Genomic DNA, 21,750 nt, shown 5'->3' on the forward strand with positions numbered 1-21,750 from the left:
TTTATAATTATAGACAAAGGATTGTTTCCATATCTAATATTATCATTATTATCAAGGATGTGGTGATATTCCTTGAAATGGAAAACGATTATCAAGCCCAATAACAGGTTCGACATCGGGCCCGATATCGGAATGTGTGAATGTAATTGGCCCATAAAGCTTTGTAATACAACTTTGTAAAGGCACAGAATAAATAATAGTACTACCGTACAGAAACGACACTTCCGACAGTATATCGATTAGATGGCCACTCTTGGAAAACATGTCCACTCTGCTCCTACCACAGTACTGAGAGTTCCGCTACTCGATGCTAGATGTCGACTGCGTATATAAAAAGCATTTTAGTACCAAAACTGATGTATGGAGTGAGCACTATTACTTCTTATTTCTCTATGTTTTCATTAATAAAACTCTATAAAAATATGAAAATTGTTTTATTATCTCTTTCTAAGTGGTTAAACAACACAAGTAAAAATAATAGATATATTTGGCACGTTTAAAGGTAAATTTTTTAATTAGCTTACAATACAGCGAACAAAAATATACTAGTCTCAGGAAATGGCACAGACAGCTGTCAAGTTGAATTTAACCCTTTTAACGCTATTTTAGTGAGCAAAATTCAATTATCGATGCTTTTGCCATATACAAGTTTTTGTGCCATTAAAATTTTGCCCCCTGAAATCCGATGTATGGCTATAAGTCAAGTCGACTTATTTGCTAAAAGAAAATCAATCACGTTGTTTCACGAGGAACCCCAAAGATTTTAATAGTGCATTCCTGATTATATTTAAAAACTAAAATGTCCTATAAACTTTTCTGGAATTTGCCTAGTTTCAGAGTTAGTGCCAATTGAAAAAAAAAAAAAAAAACAAGTATTTTAAAAATTACTCAGCGCTAAACGCCTTTTAGATGGCGATATTGCTTCTATGGGACATATGTAGTCTAAATATCTTCATTGATAGAAGTAAAAAAGTGACCAATAACACTTTGCAAAAACTAGCTTTTATGACAAAAAAAAATTAAGTGACAGGTTTACTAATACCATTTGATTTAAATGTACAAATACTTATAAAAATAAAGTCGGTTTACTGACGATAGTTGAACGTGACAACGTCATAAGAAAATACTGATGGAATGGTTTCATTTTTCAAAAGAAAATTTTAATTTTATTTGCTTGTGAGATATTTTGTATGGATATATTTGACTTCATACTTGACGAAAACATGTAAATGTATTATTGTACATATAGCAGCTGTCCACGCGGACGCATCGCTCACTCAAGTAGGAGAGATACAGATGTCGAACGCTGCCGAACGCGGAGGCCGATTGTGCCTCTTTGTCGCTCGTTGCACGCTCTCGCTTGCACTTCAAGCCTTAAATGGAACGCCTCAGAGCGAGGTAACGAGCGGTTTTGTCGTGCGTGCAGCCGGCTCCATATAAGACCCGGCTTATAAGACGTTGTCACGTCAAAAAAGTTATTTTTTGGGAAATCGTCCTAAACTCATTCAACATTTTTTACTACTATTGGCTTCAGAAATGCGCGCTTAAAAATTTTCGTGTTCCTCGTAATTAGATTAAATAGATCGTTAGGTAAAAAAGTCAAGGCGTCTTTGGCACTAAAAGGGTTAAAAATAGGTACTAGTAGTAATGTAGTGTCGTTATGAAAAACTAGAAACGGTTAACTGAATCTACAAGTTATTCTTAACACATTGACCGCCACCGTCGGTTATATCCGACAAATGTTACAATACAATTAATACATTCTAAATGTAATAAAGTTAACCATTAATGTTGTATAAACTGTTGTGGCCTTCGAGCAACACCGGCAAGGTCGGCATTCGCACTTTTCCCCTCTGCCGAAGCACATGCCCAACTGGGCATAGCGCGCTGTGTTGTGACTCGTGGGTACACAAAGCGATCGAGGTTGGCAAGATTTGTTTTCGACGTGTGTTATTTTCTATGTATTTGTGTCGTCATTATAGACTGGATTTTGTATGTAGCGAGTGAGAAGTGCGACTGTGCGCACGTTTCCCCCCGCAAATGGCAGAACGATTTGTATGGTAAGATATTGCTTGGACTCCCCCTTCCGACGTGTCGAAAGCCGGTGTTGCTCGCAGATTGTAGCGGTCAAAAAGCGTTAAATATCTCCAGCGTCAGTTCATAATACTGACTAGGTACAGATATTTTGTCGGAGTTTCGTAAATTCCGAAATTTCCACATGAAAAGATTTCGGAAACTTGTCATCTGAATTTCCCATTACCGTAATTAAAGTTTCCCTTGTTTCCTGTGAATTTTTCCCGAAACTTCCTAGATATTTTACAACTTTTTGGAAACTCCGCAACTTGCACATCAGGTTGCCTAGCCATGATGCCAATCGTTTGCGCTATAATAACGAAACGCTTGCTGTCTCTCTATCACTTTTACATATTACTCATATTAGTGCGATAGAGAAACAACGTGACGTTGTCGTAGCGCAAACGATTGGTATCTTTGCTAGGCACCCTGTAATACTGACTGTACCTCTAGAACATGCCGCTTAGTGCAAAAACGTTACTCCCAGTCGTGGTAACATGTGGGAATAACTAAAAACAAACAATAAAGGATTGGCCACACCTCTGCTTTAACCTTTTGAACGCCAAGAACGCCTAATGGCGTCGTTACTAGTCGTGCCCACAGCGCCAAGGACAACTACCTATATGTGTTATGGCGGACGCTGTCAAAGTAACTTTCACTTCGAACAAAGGGAATTTGACATAGAGTTGGATTGTCAAAAAAAATTTGTAACCACAATAAATTTACTAAAACTACCATCTTTCGACACATGATTAAAACTTTTAGAACGCCATTTGACTTAAGTGGCGCCATCTTACCGGGCATCGGCTAAAGGTCGTGGCGCCATCGCTCGAAACGATGCCGCCATACCTTTGGCCTTTGATCTATTAGATGGCGCCACTTTTTGATATTTAACACATACCAGTGAAAGATTAAGGATCAAAGTCAAATTGTGTTCTAAAAGTTTTAATCATGTGTCGAAAGATGGCAGTAAATTTACTGTGGCTACAAAGTTTTTGACAATCCACCTCTATATCAAATACCCTTTATCTTCGATCTTTTAGGTTAGCTCCCTTGCGCCTGGGAACTTGTCGTTTATGATGTTTGTGTTTATGACATCAAGCGTTGAAAAGATTAAAGGCAAAAATCTTATACACTGCATCATGTCGCGGTGTGGTATACCTTTCGCATCAATGATGATCCTTATGACAATTCATTTTAATATGGAGCAGCTGACGTATAAAATGTTCGTAGACATTTTCTAGAAGTTTAGTAAATTATTTTTCAACACACTTGCTCAAAACGGCGTTTTTTTTCCATCGATTTTTGGCTCATAATTCTAGATATTAAACACGCGTGCTTTTTCAGTATATTATAACAATAGTGCTTTTTCATTATATTATCCGACTGAGTTGAGAAGGTAACTGATTGCTAATAATATGTATGGAAACGGAGCCTTCTTAAATTGGTCGAGTAGATTTGACAACGTGGACTGTAGGGAGCCGGCGGCGGGGCGAGGGGCGAGGGGCGGCAGGCAGTATGACCGATGCAAGACTTTTACAAGCCGATTTAACAAATGAATATGAAAGTTTAATTTTTCCTCGCAAGTGTGTTGAAAAACGTCGTATGAAACGCGTGTACTATGGTCATTACACGCCTCGTGTGTAATGACCAACTTCAATGCCCGATTTAGAGGTCTGGAGGCCTCGGGCAATAAAGGAGTGGAGGCCCCCTGGCCCCAAATTTTTTCCAAATAAAATGGTAAATTTACCGAATTCTCTATGGTGGGGGCCCCTTTTTTGTGGAGGCCCGGGGCAGTAGCCCCGGTTGCCCTCCCCTAAATCCGGCCCTGACCAACTTAGCACACTAGTTAAGTAATAATTAGATATAACCACATTTATTAAATTATTATATATAATTAATCCCAACCTAAAGAAACTTGAAGGATCTGTCATAAGGACCATTTCGACGCGAGAGTCGGTCCTTAACTCGATATATAACTAGGCAATACAAAATATGAACTAGAATCCACACTAAAATTACGTTGAGTCAATTTCATTAATGAAATCCCCATCTCTCAGGTCTCTCACGTCAAACAGACGCGCGCTACAGCCCAATATGAACCTTCGTACATTCCGACAAGGTTCACGATGCCGCGGCGCGCACGATACGCGTAACGTTCTAAGAGTACTTTAAACGCCAAAGACGTCCACAGACGCGCGCGGTTACCGTTTAACAATAAGCTTTATTTTAATTCCAATAAGGTTTATGGAGTGTTATATAAAATAGCCTACAGCCGTAATAATTTAAAAACAAGCCTCATATGTTTAACAATTTCTTCGCCATTCTCCTAAATAAATGTACAATGATTTAAAAACAAGTGATATGAATGCTATTCAAACTAATCATAGACAAAGAAAAACTGAGAATTTTCTCAAATGATTTTTACGCCCCTAATGTTAAACAGACGCCATTGTTACTTTTGTGCGAGCGGTCGGCGCGCGTATTGAGCGCGTGCCAAAGCAAGAATGTCGTTTAAATAGTGGCTGTATCGCGGTGGTTTTAAGGTTCAAATCTATGTACATGTAGCATGCTTTGGTAATGTAGGACGATCAACCTCAATGCAGGCGAGCGCTCATAATATTACATAGATTTGAACCTTAAAACCACCATTATACAGCCGCTTTTTAATCGATATTGTTGCTTTGCCACGCGCTCAAAACGGGAACCGATGGCTAGCACAAAAGACAATGGCTTTTCTTGAACAGATTAAGAGTCTTAGACGTAAAAATCATCAGAAAGAATTCATAGTATTCATACTACATAATAAAGTTTACATATTGTAAACGTAAAGTTGTCAGCTGAAGTAGCCCAGCTAAATACGTCACAAGCGCTACCACAAAATTTGCGGCTAAATATTTTTCAATACTTTAAGCATATTTATTAACATTATTTTGTATTGCTAAAATTGTTACCAGGATTTACCAATACTTGGATAAATTCATAAAAAAATATACTGTCATGTTAAAAGTACAAAGGATCAGTCATATCTACACACTACGTGCGAACAGTAAAACAACATATACATTATAGCACCTACATATACAAAAATATACATTTGGATAATTTCTATATTACAAACTATTCTAAAATAATAAATCGTCTTTTTGTGCATCTTAGTGACTTACCTCGGTCAAGGGACAATCGACAAAAAATTACAATCAAAAATATGTTTATACCCTGACAAGATTTTATTTGGCCATATGGGCCGTATGCTTGTTTGCCACCGATGTGGTATAAAAAAGCCATATTGCGGATTTTCAGTGGTAAATACAAATTTAATTTACTGGCAAGGATTACTACATATTTCGCTCCGTCACAAACCACAGAGCAACATAGACCTACGTGCATATGCATAAAGTTCAATGTCAGTTTTGACACTTCGGTGACGTTGCGTCCGAGTGACGGCTTTTGTGTTTGACATGGCGTCGAAAAGGTTAAAATGTCTAATGTTTGGCTAAGTAACATGGATCGTATTTGTGAATTAAAACGTAAATCAATCTATGTACATATATTGTTTGGAAGAAACATCCTATTTTGACTCCCTAGATAAAGTAAGAATAGACCGCGAGCCAGGAACAATTTCCATGACCAATCGCCTCCCGGCTGCAAACTCGTATAGTGGTTAACGGCTAGGCATGATGAACCCTCGTGGACGTCAGCTGCCGCTCCGTGGGTTGAGGAATGGCAGCCACCGAAACACGTAAAACAAAAAACAAAATTGTCAAGGCCTCCCGTTTGATACTTTGTCAAATGATAGTTCAGATGATGTTGTTAATTTAAAAAATCGACAGCCGGTTATATCGCGGGGGTAAGAACGTCAGCTGGTCGCATGAACATGTCAAAAATAAGCGCTATACCTTTTATGATAGAAATAACAAATCATGAAACTTTGCATGTAGCATTTCATAAGGTGTAAACGCCTGAAAAGCCATCAACGGATTAAGCAATTTACATATTACGCATACTTTGCCGCACATAAAGTGGTAAGGCGCATATTTTTTACATGTTCATTTTACAGCTGACGGTCATTCCACCGCGATAGAACCAGCTGACGGTTTTTTTGGCTTAAAACAGCATCTAAACTATCATCAGCCGGGAGGCGATGACTGGCGAAATATGCTCCTGGCCCGCGGTCTAAAACGGCACAAATAATTTGGTACATTGATCCTCCTGTCGGCCGTCAATGCCACCGTGTGAGCGGGACAGCAATATAATTATGCGCTTGCGAAAGAGATAGGAAACGCCGGATCAATGTACGAAATTTTTCGTGATTTAGCGTCCACACTTTAGGTACTTATTCTGAATTTGTTCAATAATATATTTTATTCGCTTTTAATATTTTACCACGTTCCGTTACTTAGTTCTCGGACGGTTTTTTATCAAACATCAAAAAATCATCCCTTACAAAAAATGTGTACAGTCAGCATCAAAAGTAGCGGATGAAACAACACGTCAAAAGTATCTGATATTCCGGATAACTTTTCCAAATGTAGATAAATTTCTACAATTCGCGCTCAAAAGTATATCTTTTACAGTCTTAATCGTTCTACATAAAGACATCACTTTTTGTTAAGCTGTTACAGAATGGTAGATACTTATGAAACGTTATTTGATCCGCTACTTTTGATGCTGACTGTACAACTCCTCCGAAACAAAAAGCTGTCAAATATCTGTATGACCAAAATGTACTTAGTCCAAGATTTAACGGATTAACTCCATTTCACTTAGCCCAATTAACATTATCTGACACCGGAATTCTCGTGGCAGTTCAAATTGTCATTAGGGACCTCATTTATCGACTTTAGATAAACCTATATATATTATATCGATATAATGTAGAATAAATCATTAAAAGTAGAGGTAAATAACAAGCGATCTTATAGCTGATGAGCGATCTCTTCCAGATAATTTTTGAGTAATTGAAAATGTGAAATAGATATGTGCAATAAAAACAATGAAAATTTAATTATTTCACATTTAATTACTTTAGATGTTTTTTTATTAATTTCACTTTCAAAGTCTGTTTCAGTGTTTACTTTATATATTTTTTTTCCATATTATGTGTTTACATTACTTTTTTTACAGTCAAATATCCATTAACTATTATAACTTTTTAATATTATGTGTTCTGCATTTCATCGATATACATATGTGGACCGGTAGTCGATAAATGAGAAATCTCTATGAAAGTTAAAAAACGCTAATATTTTAAATTACCTCCATGAAGTCAATTAAAAATCTAAATAATTCAGAGTCCAATTGTAAAGAATATAATATTTAACTCTGTACAAACTTTTCAAGTGTAAAATCGTGGAAATGTCATATAAACCTTATATTTCCATAAACAATAAAGTGGCATTTCCACATTCTGGCTTGGTTCTATTCTAGTAATCCCTTTTTGACAACATAGTCGATTACATAAACATCAAAATTAATCTTTTGGTTACAATATTTTAAAACCCCATTCAAAATAACCTATCAAATAATCTGCTCCTGACTATCAGTTGGCGTCGATTTCGCGCTGCAGCAAATTATCTTCGGGCTATCCTCTCTCACCTGCTCAGGAGTATCCTCTTTACAGCACGAACTGGAAGGCTGGTGGACCTCCACCTTCTCTTTGTTGCTTGTACAACAGCTGTCAGCGAGCAACTGGGCGTCTTCTACCTCTTCAACACAGTGTTTCTGTAATGTTTTGACTTTAGCGACTTTAGACGGACATTTGGTACCGAAGTGACAGCTGGCTGGAGTCTCCTGGGAAGTGCTGGCGCGGAAGTAATGGGAGGGCTGGATACAGGTGCGCGTTTGGCAGATGAAGTAATCTGACTCCGTGGTGAGAGAGGCGTCCAGGAGCGGCGGGGTGGAGGTTTCAGCTGGAAGTAAAGTGTTTTTTAGTTGTATGGGGTGTACTTAGTCACCTGCAATAATTTACGGGGTGGATATATAATTATATAGGTCATACTGAGCAGCTTTTACTATGGGAGCATTCCCGAAATCGCGAAAAAAAATCTGTTTCATATATTTTGGCTGTCTTTTAGTATTTTTTTTTCGCGATTTCGGGGTTGGTCTCATATTAGGTCATTACCTATGAAATTGGCGTTTTGTATGGAGAACTGTAACGAAATTCGATTTTTTATACAATGAATTTTGCGGATTACGTTGTGATGGCAATTTCAAACCAAACAAATTTTTGGCAGTAATCTGAGACATTTTTAAGTTACATTTTATATCTCATTTTTTTTTTAATCTGTCCCGTCAGAAAAATATAAGCCATTTAAATACTCGAGCCGGCAGCACATGAAAAGAGCTGTTTTCAGGGCGGCATTCTGAATACATAAAACAATAAAAGTAGCAAATAATTGTATGTATAATCGTTGTTATGTAGCGCACTAATGAAATTAAAAAATACTTCGAAGTTACTATTAAAATAAATAAACTATGACATGACTAATACTTATGAACAAAAACGCCAATTTCATAGGTAATGAACCAATACTAAAAGTTGCTCAGTACGACCTATATATTCACCCCGTAAATTATTGCAGGTGATTAAATAAACAGCCTGTATTGTACATGTACAATCGCCATCAGAGATATCGGAGCGGCTAAGGCACTCAAAAATATCTGAACTAGCAATTGAAAATAGAGGCGTGTTCAAATATTTGTAACCGTCTCGGCCGCTCCGATATTTCTGATGGCGACCGTATTGGCTCAGTTTCATTGGTCGATAGCTCGGTCGATATAAATCTTGCGTTTTGGAAATCTCCCGCACCCCGCATACGGGCCCTGTTGAAAACAGTTCCCCGAAAGCGAGCGATGCCATAGGATGCTTTATGGAAATCTCCCGCACCCCGCACGCGGGCCCTATCGACCAATGAAACTGAGCCATATAGCTGATACTGAAGTGGTCATTGGCTACTGGTATGTAGATTGTATATTGTATAACAAGCACCTTCAATGTAGTTTGTTTTGTATTCCAGTATTGTAGAGGATTGTTCAACCTCTACAGTAGTATGTTATGTTACTTTAATAAACACTACACTCAAAATTAGTATAAGCTACAGTAGCGTTGAAACTTAACAGTCCCCAGCAAGAGTCGGTGTCCATGCAAACGTAGTTACGCTCTCATTCTAAAACGACTAGCTAGATTGCTCTGAAACTTTGTACTTACAATAGGATAAGGTATATCTACGCCTGTAATTAGTTTATGTAGCTTCAGATACCGTAGTTAAAAAAATACAGCGAATATAAGTTTATCATACAATACTTGTTTTTGCTTTATTTTGTTTGTTTTATTAGCTGGAGCTATATAAACTAATTAATAAATATACCTAATGTAATTGTACGTGTAAAGTTTCATTACAATCCAACACGTAGTTCGCCAACAAACTGTCAAGCAGTTTGGCGAAAAAATATGTAAAAAGAATTATTCTGTGTATTTCTTATTCTGTATTTTAATAAATAAAAAAAAAAGATGAGAACGAATCTCCGTCTGTATGGGAAGGTGAATTTCGTCCGAGCTTGCTGCGAAGTCTTCCCTTTTCCAACCATAGTAAGATTTATCGACCACATACGCGCCAATAGAATTTCAACCTTAGCCATCCGATTTAAGGTTCAAATTAGATTGCACTATCGGAAAATGTGACTTTCCTTCAAATGAATCAAAGGAATATATTTGTTTTTTTTGGGAAAACCTTGTAGATTGGTGCGGCCTGGAAAAGGGTTAAATATCTTACACTGTTATAATCTAAAAACCACTACGACCCCTACCACTACTACCGCTACCACTACTACCCCTGCCACTACTAGTACTAATACTATTACTACTAGCACTGGACTGACTACCCGATTTAAACACACTTGTGGAAACACTTTGGTCTTGCAAATTGTTTTAATGCGGTTTTCTCAGAGACTGATTGAGAGAGCAATTTTTTTTTTAAAACGAGGTCGCTATATTTGTAGCAACTATAGTAAATCCGAGCTCAATTCGATGGATCGTTAAAATTATCAATAGCTTATAGATCGTGTCATTCAGGAAGACGCGTGCCTTGACTTGTAATGTCATGAAATTAAAGGTTAGATATGAGAAATCTGCGCGTCATCGTGGATGACACGAACTATACAGTAGGCACTAGTCAATGCCGGATTTAGAGGTCTGCAGGCCTCGGGCAATAAAGGAGTGGAGGCCCCCTGGCCCCAAATAATTTTCCAAATAAAATGGTAAATTTTCCGAAGTCTCTATTGTGGGGGCCCCTATTTTGTGGAGGCCCCGGGGCTGTAGCCCCCGTTGCCCTCCCCTAAATCCGGTCCTGGGCACTACCTTTTTAGGCGGTTATCGCAAGATTCGGTGACGGTGAGAAGATCTCCTAAGACCGTATATCTTAAGCAGTATTTGACTTATTGTCTAAAATACCGTTCTTCTTAAAAACCTAACAGAGATTTTCTATCTGCAGAAAACTATAAGTAGATTAAACTATACAAAACTGTAGGGTAAAGATGGTCGGTTTTTTATCATCTGTCATCATGCCTGTCTCGTTCTAACAAGTACGTAAGTGCGAAAGCGACGCATGACATGACAAGTGATAAAAATGCGCTCATGATACCGCGCCGCTGGTGAAAAATTAAAGTAGCTAAACCTACTTTGGAAGTGATAAGGACCATTGATGATAAACATAATGTAAAAAAATCAAGTGTAGGTACAAAATATGCTTTGTTATAAAAAGCATTTCCGTAAAACGGTGTAAAATAATCCACCCCACTCTACACAAATTTGGCAAGCAACAGAGTGTGTAAGCGCCACTATAAATCACTTTTGAGTAATTTACGTCCTTATGCATCGTTTTTAAGCTATGTCGCCATTTTACGAATAGAAAATGACCCTTAACATTGGTGGATGGATCTGTGACGTCCCCTCTGTCACTGGCAACGTCGTGCCACAAGAATGTAACAGATGGCGTTAGCTACATCGCGCTTACGGAGTTCCGAATGTCAGTTAATATAAATACGATTTCTTATCAACTCTCAGTGGACTTCGGTCCCCAGGCACAACACCTGCCTGGATAGAGAACTTCTCTATTGCCTTCTCACTACATACTAGAGATATTATGGCCTTTATATCTTTGGTTTTAAGAGCGTCAATTAACCAAGTAGACGATGGTTCCCATGCTTTTAAAGCTTGACCAGTAATATATGATCATGCGCCATATTGCGGCATTTCATTGGAACTAATTTTTTTTTACTAAACTGAACTGTCGCCCTATACATGAGAATCAGCGCCCTCTTGTCGGGCTTTAAGTCCCAAAGTTATTATTGCAGTTTTGAATTTGGAACCTTCTTTTATTAAAGTGTTCTATTATAAAATTAATTTTTACCAAACAGAAATGTCTGCGAACGATGCTATTAAGCTTAGCTTAGCTAGGGGACCCTAGACTCATATGATGGAAAATTTGCTGCCTATGGATGAGGTCTTGGTGGCTCAGATGGCAGAGCGCTGGGGTATCGACCCAGAGGCCGTGAGTTCAAGTCTCAGCCAAGACAGTAATTTTTCCACTTTTAAATTTGTTCTATTATAGTTCAAAGTTCGACATAAATTTGTCCTTTTAAAAGGACATCGGGACTTAGCGATGCTATGCTACAAGAGAGCGATTTCAAAGTAAGTAGTGGCTTTGACAGCTTACGCGTACGCCAAGACATTACGTAGTCACTATAGGAGTGGAAGCGATTTAATCGATTCAATCCGATTAAACAACTTTCGCTCGATAAAAAAATCACAACAAAGCGCATGATATTTTTTTAAAGTATTTTTGCACATTAACATTATAATTGCCTGTAAAATTATCGATTACTTTTTTTACATTTAACTAAAAAAAACAATGATATCCGCGATCCTAGGCACGCGTGGTCATCGACTATGTGCACAACGTGCTGCGTTCGGTTCGGTTAGTGAACTTTGAATGAGACTGTAATATTCTCAATTCAAATTTTTGAAGGAAATTTTAAAAGTATCGTGTAATAAGTTTAACGGTTAAGGCCTGATTTACACATTGATTTGCTACTTGCGTTTAGTAGCAATTGTATGAACTCGCACTTAGCACTAATCAGCAGTGGCGTAGCTAAGCGTGGGCGAACGGGGCCCTCGCCCACGGCCTCGCAGGGGGCAAAGCCAACCTTTTTCATTATTACGTTGAGCCCACGGCTAGATTAGATCACGCTACGCCACTGCTAATATGTATGTCGGGCCTATAAGTAGCAGTGGTGGGCTATACAAGGTGCCCGTGAGCATTGCGAGAGATTTTAACAGTGCATTCCTGATGGCAACAGAAGCAAAAAATGTTATAGACTTTTTGTGATATTCGATAAAAATAATTTTTTTTTTGTTTTTTTTTACGCCTTTTTTTGAACACTCCTGTACATAAAACGTAATTTTTATTGATAAACACATTACCTAAAATTAACTAAAAAGTTTATTTATTTATTTGGGGGTAGCCTCTCAAATACATTTTTTTAATTTTACTATGTTAATCAATAGGTATGTCCAGACTAGACCTCACAGTGGCAATACCGCAGTCAAAAATGTGTTTTGTACCGACTTATGGCGAAAGAATGATTTCGAAGAACATTTAATTATCTCTGAAACTAGGCCTAATCCAAAAACAATTATATGACATTTTAGTTTCTAAATATTACCAGGAATGCTTAGTTAATATGTCTCGCAATCCTCACGGGCACCTTGTATTACGAGTAAAGCCGATGGCTTCCGCAGATTCCTAGGTCTGCGTTCAGTACAAAACTGCTATCAATACGTTGAGCTCGGATTTCGAACAGTTGCTACGAGAAAGTAGACGTGTGCGCCTCTTTTTGAAAGATAACAGCAATCCAAGATACATTCTCTACGACTACTACTAAATAACTTAGTTATAGTATGTACTACAAACATGAATAATGGCGCAGTTACATTTTGGTATAAGGGGTCAATGACCCATTCAATCACACAAAATACCCCCCCCCCCCCCCTATGTAAATAGCAGTGCATTGTAAATGCACCATAACCATATAGTTTTAATTAACTGGAGTTAACTGACATCTATTGACGCATCTTTCACGCATGATTTTCTAAACGGCGAATACGATTTTTTTAATTACCGACTCCAGTACCCCTAGTGTAAATTTTATCGACATCATAACGTGACGAACGCGTTTGCGTTAAGTCTCATTTTGTATAGGATTTTGAGTTTCCAAAACGTCCCGCTTGGCGCGCTCTTTCTAAATCCAATACAAAATGAGACTAAACGCAAACGCGTACGTCACGTTTCAAAATCGAATTTATTTACACTAGGGGTACTGTTTATTTAAATCCCACATTAACTATAGAAATATTTACTGCCAATTTTACTTAATAGCAACTATAGGTACTGTAAAATATAAGTCCACAGAAGTGGCAAAAAACGGGAACATACCCATTTACTTTTTTATTTTTTACTGTCATTGAAAAATTAATACTACTTGACGTGTAATGGCGTCATCTGCGTCACGAATTTCTTTCGATGTGATACAACGTCCCTGGCTGTTACAGTACAGTTGTGAATCTGTAATTAGGTAAATTTAGACCGCTTTATTTAATTAAGCTTTGGACCGAAAAACTTTATCGTACAAAAGGCGGCATTAATTCAGGCATCTATCAGTCAACCTTAGCCTCCTAAGACCCTGAGTCATTGTTGTAGGTTTGAATTCGGAGGTTCCGAATAATATTACATTATACATAGTTTAATATTCGTTTAATTTTGTCCTTTTAAACGGACATCGTGTAGGGTGCGCCATATATGACGCACACTCACTCACATGGCGACCTTACCAGTGCGGCCTTGGGCTGCACTGGCAGCGTGCCGCGCCAGCCAGAGGACGATCGAGGAGATCGTGCGCGGTACTAGCAGAACAGAAAAACATGTTCGACTATCAAATTGACTACGTTCACGTTTTCGGCCACTTCATTGAACGAATGGTAAACGCCATCCAAATAAAAACCTTAATAGCTCAGTAATCGCGCGGCCGCCGTCCGATTTCAAACTCCATTTCATGGGACATGTCTACTTTAAATCCCGACCTGCGGTGACAGCATGGTTCCATTTGTATCACCTGTCACTATGCCCGTCACTTTCGCGCTTACATACTTGTTAGAACGTGACAGGCATGGTGACAAATGATAAAGAGTCGACCATCTTAGCCCTACAGATGGTGTAGCAGATTTGAGGGTAAGTGGACCGGTATACCAGATCACGAGATCGAAACTCGCGCCAGGCATTGACGTTTTAAAATTAATTTTAACCTTTTGAACGCCACCGGCGGCTATACACTTGGAGGATTTAACAACTTGAGACGCCTTGTCTGTAATTTTCAGTACAAACAGTTTACCGATTTTTGCGGGGGAGGGGCGCGTCAAATGTATGGCTGTTTGTACGTATCGTACAAATAGCCATGTCAGATAAACGTCAGTCCATACAATACATATAACCATTGGCTGAAGTTTTCGACAGAGAGGTAAGCTCTTAGAGGCGGCGCCAGTTGTTAATCCTACATGACAATTGAAAAAAATTTAATTGAACGTGTCGGTTGTAAAATTATTCAAGATAGATATATATAAAGCTCCAATGAGTTAGACAAGAGAAGAATCACTTAATAAAGGACCGGACTGGCTACTCAAATGAGTTATACTTCAAGGGCGTCGCCAGGGGGACACAAGGGGCAGCTGCCCCCCGTAGAGAATAAAATTTGGAACTAAATGATTTTTTTTTATTCCTCGGAGGTAGGATATTTTTATTACAGTCCGATCCCTTATAACTGTTATTTAAAAACTAAATTAATAATTACAATGAGAATTCAATAATCGTTCACAGTGGACATCTCGTTTAGGCTTCATCATCATCTAGGCTCAAAAGTTGCAACTTAGCGATGTTAGCATAGACTCCAGCGCACACGTCTACCGCGAAACCTCTGATGCAGAGGCAGAAATATTAGCATATACTTGTGACGATTTCAGACAATAGGTACCTTAAATTCTTAGTTGTCAGTGTTACCTTTGTGACGAATCTTTACGGTAGATTTAAGGGGGGGAGGGTTAATAACCGACATTATTGATTCGCCCCGCGCACAAAACGGGAAGCTTGCACAAAAGAAACAATGGCTATTGTTTAACAGAGGAACTTAGGCGTATTGTTAGACTATTTGGTAATTGATCAGAATACCTTTTGCTTGAAATCTCACATTTTTCTTATCTTATCCCCAGTGCCAGTAATACATTTCGTGTTTATTATCTAGTTGAGCATGTTCAGTCGCCATCAGATATATCGGAGCGGCCGAGGTGCTCACAAATATCTGAACACGCCTCTATTGTCAAGGCGTTAGTGTGTGTTCAGATATTTTTGACCGCCTCGGCCGCTCCGATATATCTGATGGCGACTGTTCCTTCTCATTCCTCGGCATGTCAAACGAAAGTGACGCTGCGACACAACAAATGAAAGTACTCAAGATAGAGGATAAGAGGAAACTGAAAGGTAGGGATAGGATAAGAGGAAGTTGATGAGTTACGTTTACCCATGAGCAGAGACCGGAATTATTGTGGCATTTTTGAACTGTCATAGGGAGTTCTAATTTTTCGACTCCCGATAAACATACACGGTGCCCGTGAGCATTGCGCGAGATTTTTTAACAGTATATTCCTGATCATATTTAAAGACTAATATGTCCTTGAAATTTTTTTGGAATTCGCCTAATTTCAGGGTCAAAGACACTTACAAAAACATATTTTTATTGTTACTTAGCCTCGTAAGGCCCAAGGTCCTACCTATAGGACTTATTCAGTTCGATGAAATTTAAATCATATTCAATTAGGACAGAGTTGCATTTGTTTTGTTTCGTGCAATTTTCAAACAAAATAAAATCTACTGTATTCCGTCCACTATAGGTTCAAATTCCAGTGGCAAATTTTGGATTTTTCATTTCTATGGCTGGGCCTTAAGAGATTAGTGCAAAATGCTTTTTTGACGGCGATGTTGCCACTATGGGACCTAGTCACAAAATAAACAGAAGGTCCGTTCCCGCCGTTCTTGAAAATATATACCTAAACTTGCCCGACTCACTAGGGTTGCTTCTGTATTAATTTCGAATAATTAATATAAGTTTACAGACATACGAGTACATACATCGATTCGTTTATACATACATCTTATCATGTTTACATTCCTTAGAGACTGCATTTTGACGTACATGACAGTAGGTACCTACGTAGCGGCGGGGACGTCAAGTGAGCAACGCGCGCATAGCCCGACTAAGCTCTGCCCGAGAGTGCCCGAGAACGCCTGTAAATGTAACGTCTGTGTGCGTAAATGTCACGTCTGTGTGCGTGCGGCAAAAATGGCACTTTGTACTGAGCGGACTCTCTGCTCCTGCGCGCGCCGCCGCTATGTACTTTGTGACCTACTCCAAATATCCTTACTGATAGACAAGTAACACTTTGCAAAAAAAATAGGTTTTACAAAAAAAAATCAAGTTCTTTATGAGTAAGTTTTACAAATTGTGTTTACATTTTATGTACAAATATATACAAAAAATCGTAAAAAAAATTAACAATATTTTTTCTGTTAAATGGAGCTCAGACATGCGTGGTTAAAATCTCTCGGGTTCCTCGCGGGCTCCTTGTATATCGATATAACGTAGGACACAAAATATTAAAAATTTATAATAATTAATGGTTATTTGACTGTAAAAAAAGTAATTTAAGCACATAATATGCAATAATATGACTACCTTTACTTTAAGAAACTAATAGAATATTTGTTACTACTAAAACAGACTTTTAACGTCAAACTGAAAAAGAAAACAGAAAACACAAACTATTCATTTTTAAGTTTACATTGTTTTGTATTCCGTATTTTCAACTACTTACAAGTTATCTGGAAGATATCGCTCATTGGCTTTTTATTATTATGGAACCAGAGTCCGAAATAAATATTTTTAATTTAATTTTTATTATTATGTATTCTACATTGTGTCGATATTAGGTACTTATATCGAAAGTGAAATGTGAAGTCCCTAAGGACAATTAAAACTGCCACAAAAATTCCGGCCTCTGCCCATGAATCGAGTGCTAAATTGAACTTTTTTATACTACGTCGGTGGCTAATAAGCATACGTCCCGCCTGATGGTAAGCAGTCTCCGTAGCCTATAAACCTTTTGAGCGCCAACGACGCCATACCACGTCATAGGAGAGCCTTTGTGTGTTATATCTTTTATTTCTTGTATTTATAAATGTTTTATTAAATATAATATCAATAGTAATCCTTTTTGATTTTACAAGCATTAAGAGGAAAGGGGAAGATGACACTTGACCGTTTCTCCATACGAACGTAGTCCTCATTTCCCTCTCCAGATATTAACATGTTAGAAAAGTTATTTACGATACAAGTGTAGAACTTAGGAAATTCGCAACGAGAGGTGATAAATTGAAACACGACCAAAGCACAAAACCGATAGGTACAGAAATCAATCTACATACAAAGTGCGCTCGGGCAACGCACACATAGACACTGCTCACGGACACGATATCTCGGACTGTAGGGCTAAGATGGTCGGCTCCTTATCATTTGTCACCATGCCTGTCACGTTCTAACAAGTATGTAAGTGCGAAAGTGACGGGCATAGTGACAAGTGATAAAAATGGAACCATGATTCCACCGCTGGTTGGGACTAGTGCGAGTGCGAGTGCTATACGCTTGGGACACGCGTCTGTGAACTTTTTTATGCAATAATAGCAACAATTTTTTTTTAACTGTTCTGTGGACGGTTTTTTTTTTTAATTCAACATAAAACGGTGAATTGTCATAGTAGTCAGGTTTATTGTTTTGTTTTGTAGGATAATTGTAAATGAGAATGCGAACTTATTAAAGTTTAAAATATAATAATCGTGCATTTCGCCAATGTCGATATCGTCGCAAGATATTTTCCGTGACAAATTTGTAATATAACAATGACATTAAAATTTAAATATATCAGTCATTTTTAATTTATATCTCCACTCTTCCCGTTTTATTCTCAAAAATAAATCAAACAACTAGATAGGAGTGCCACTACTACGGTATTTTTTGTGCATAAGCCATAGTTGACAACCCTAGAGCGACCGCCGAGCGTAGGTATGAAAAGTGAAGTACATACATGTGATTGACTTCTGTACCTATCTGTTTTGTGACCAAAGGGAGTGCTTTAAATCGACACGAATTGCGAATTACCTTTTCGCACGTGTATTGTACAACGTTTTACAGTACATATGGTCCTTTCAATTTTCGTCGTACGCACGTATAGTGCTAATTACCGCACTAGGGCGTGTAATTAATGTAATTTTTGAATTGGCTCCCAAAATCACATTTTGTCGAATATTTTCGACTTAATTTTTTTAACACGAAAATAAGTATTTTATTAACTCATAGGCACTTACAATTAGATTCAGAACAAGTTAACTCGGGAGCTATTTTGACAGCACAGACTGTGCAAGTGTTATTTTAAACGTCATGCTTCCGTGAAATGATGACGTTTCAAATAACACTTGCAAACTGCTATCAAAATCGTTGCCGAGTAATCTTGGTCTAACTTCAGCAATATTATATCGAAAAAACGCGATTTCTCTTCATCCCGACTAGAGTTGTGCCGTTCTCGAGAACGTTCTCCGCTTGATATGGGAAACGTTCTCGCTCGTGAATATTCCCCATGGTAAACGGAGAACGTTCCCGAGAACGCCACAACTCTTAATCCCGACCGTAAACCTGTGACACTTGGCGCTCAAATGGTTAAACAATAACCCCCTTATTCATAAACGTCTACTAAAGTTAACAAGCCGCTAATAATCGTTTGTCCCTTTCCAACGTATTGGTATGATGGGAAGGGACAAACGATTATCAGCGGCTTGTCAACTTTAGTAGACGTTTATGAATAAGGGGGTAAGTAAATATACGGGACATGTCTGACTTGTTAAGGTTCGTGTTCCGCGTCTGCATTTCCACTCCGTCCATGAACTTGCACAGTTTCCCGTCGCACTCCTCCCACGAGCACTTGGTGGTGTTGCAACGGTCTTGAAGGATAGGGTAGGGTTAGGTTAGGGCACAGACTACCTCAACTACTAGACGGAGTGTAAGGCCTGAGTGGACGCTCGAAGCGGAGCGTTAGTGTAAGGCCTGAGTGAACGCTCGAAGCGGAGCGTTAGTGTAAGGCTTGAGTGAACGCCCGAAGCGGAGCGTTAGTGTAAGGCGAAGCGAATTTGAAATAGAGGTGTATTTACAAAGAAAACTTTGTAGTGACGTAAATTTACTGCCATGTTTCGACACATAATTTAACAAATTGAACACATATCAGTGAAAGAATAAGGATCAAAGTCAAATGGCGTTCTAAAAGTTTCAATTATGTGTCGAAAGATAGCAGTAAATTTACTACAAAACTTACTTTGTGGCTACAAAACTTTTTTCTTTGACAATCCACCTCTATTTCAAATTCTCTTTGATCGGGCTCACGAGTGCTGTGAGCAGCGTGCATTAAGGCCGCTCCCATACGTTTGCATTTGTTCAACATGCAGACCCCCCCCCCCCCCCCCCCCCCCCCCCGAACCGCTGCACGCCCAACTCCAGCGTCCACTCCGGCCTTACACTTACACAATTGCGGTCACCACACATAAGGTACTAATTTAGTATGGGACCGCGACCTCTTTTAACAAGCTTTTTTTTTTAAATTAAGTTTGACCCACTTCCCGACATCCATTGAAGCTGAAAATTTGCATACATATATAAATCGGGTGACAATGTAATATTATGGTACCATTGAGCTGATCTGATGATGGAGACATTAGGTGGCCATAGGAACTCTAATTGTGAACAACGCAACCTAATTGTGTTTGGGGTTTTTAGAATTGTCTCGAAGAGAGTTCCCTGTGGCACGAAAAGTACAGTCAGCGATAAAAGCTTGTACCAAAAAATTTTCAAAAACTTAAGATTCTTTTAGTTGCGCCCGCAATTACGACCAGTTCTCGTGAATATTCAAAATATTAACAAATATTAAGGCTTAGGGCTTATGAAAAGACAAGTGGAGCAAAATAGTCAGCCTATGGTATCCACGAACAGGAAACAGAAAGCAATGCAGGCCCCAAAAAAGATGGGTTAACGACATAAGAGAGGTGGCAGGTTTAACTTGGTGCAGAGTAGCCACAGACAGACTAGAACTTTGCCACTTGGCAACCAGATGAGCAACAATGGAAGAAGAATGAAATTTACGAGTATTGAACGGCATCTGTCAAAAAGGCTTATAATAACATAAATAGATAAAAAGGCTTAGGGGTGTACAGTCAGCGTCAAATACTTTGTAGCAGTCAAAGTGGCCAAATAGTTCGGTACACCATACTAAATATATGGTGTACCGAACTATTTGGCTACTTTGGTTGCTACAAAGTATTTGACGCTGACTGTACCTGGGCTTTTATAGTATAAAATGGTGTAGAATACAACTCAATTATGCTGTGCAAAACCTACAATTTCCGAAAAAAAAATGGACCTATGTGTGGTGACCGCGAGCTCTTTAAACGCTTCATAATGCGGTGTCTGTGTAGTATGAGGCAGGCAAGGTGCGTCCATACCTAGGGAATGCTTTGCGCAGTCAAGTTACGCCCTAGAACGTTAAGCTAAGCATTATTTGGTCAATAATTTACCAGGCTAACGGAGATATATTTCCCACATACGGCACTACAAACTTGTGTTCTATTTTCCATGAGTAAGACTCACATTCGATTTTCATTTTTGAACTGTCAGCCTGATAAAGGGTTAAAGTGGCTGTTCAGATATATTTGAGCACCTTGACCGCTCGGATATATCTGATGGCGGCCATACCTGTGTCATCGCATTCTGGAGTGCATATCACAACGCGTTTTGTGCGAAAGCACTGCATTTGGAGCCGTGTAAGCTTCGAGCCGAAGAGGAAGTAACCTGCCGAGCAAAATAAATAAATAAATAATTCAGCCTATATAAGTCCCACTGCTGGGCACAGGCCTAATCTCATGTTCGAGAGGGTTTGGGCTAAAGTCCCCACGTTGGTCCAATGCGGGTTGAGAACTTCACATACACCTTTGAATTTCTTCGGATGTACGCAGGTTTCCTCACGATGTTTTCCTTCGCCGAATCCTTCGGTGAACATCAAATGATACTCCGTACATCGGTTACGAAAAACTCATTGGTACGAGTCAGGATTTGAACCCGCGACCTCCGGATTGAAATTCGGAGGTCAATCCACTAGGCCACCACCGCTTTTACGATCAAAATATGTAGGTAATTTATTAATCTTTTGAACGTCAAGGACACCTAAAGTCGCGCCCACAGCGCCAAGGACAACTCTAGGTATTATGGCGGACGCTGTCAAAGTAACCTTTACACTTCAACACTTCAATATTTATTTACAGCACATATGGTGCTACTTTACCGCACTAGTGCGAATATTAGCATATTACGTTACTGTGTCGAACATTTAAAGGGCCATATGTACTGTAAAACGTTGTACGAAACATGTGCGAATAGGTTATTCACAACTCGTGTCGATTTAAAACACTCCCTTCGGTCGTG

The 21,750-nt window shown here is 38.7% G+C and overlaps 1 protein-coding gene across 1 annotated transcript in view; it reads right to left on the reverse strand.

Annotated features, from left to right (window-relative positions):
• Nucleotides 1–418: 418 nt before the first annotated feature.
• Nucleotides 419–21,750, reverse strand: part of LOC133529045 (uncharacterized) — a 41,022-nt gene continuing 19,690 nt past the window's right edge. The window contains exons 6-7 of the mRNA XM_061866654.1: nucleotides 21,025–21,120; nucleotides 419–7,985 (exon numbers count right to left, since the gene is read on the reverse strand). Coding sequence (XP_061722638.1) covers nucleotides 7,594–7,985; nucleotides 21,025–21,120 — 488 coding nt within the window. The 3' untranslated portion in view covers nucleotides 419–7,593. The remainder of the gene's footprint in view (nucleotides 7,986–21,024; nucleotides 21,121–21,750) is intronic.

The sequence above is a fragment of the Cydia pomonella genome, chromosome 1, assembly GCF_033807575.1.
Source record: "Cydia pomonella isolate Wapato2018A chromosome 1, ilCydPomo1, whole genome shotgun sequence".
Classification (NCBI taxonomy): Eukaryota; Metazoa; Arthropoda; class Insecta; order Lepidoptera; family Tortricidae; genus Cydia; species Cydia pomonella.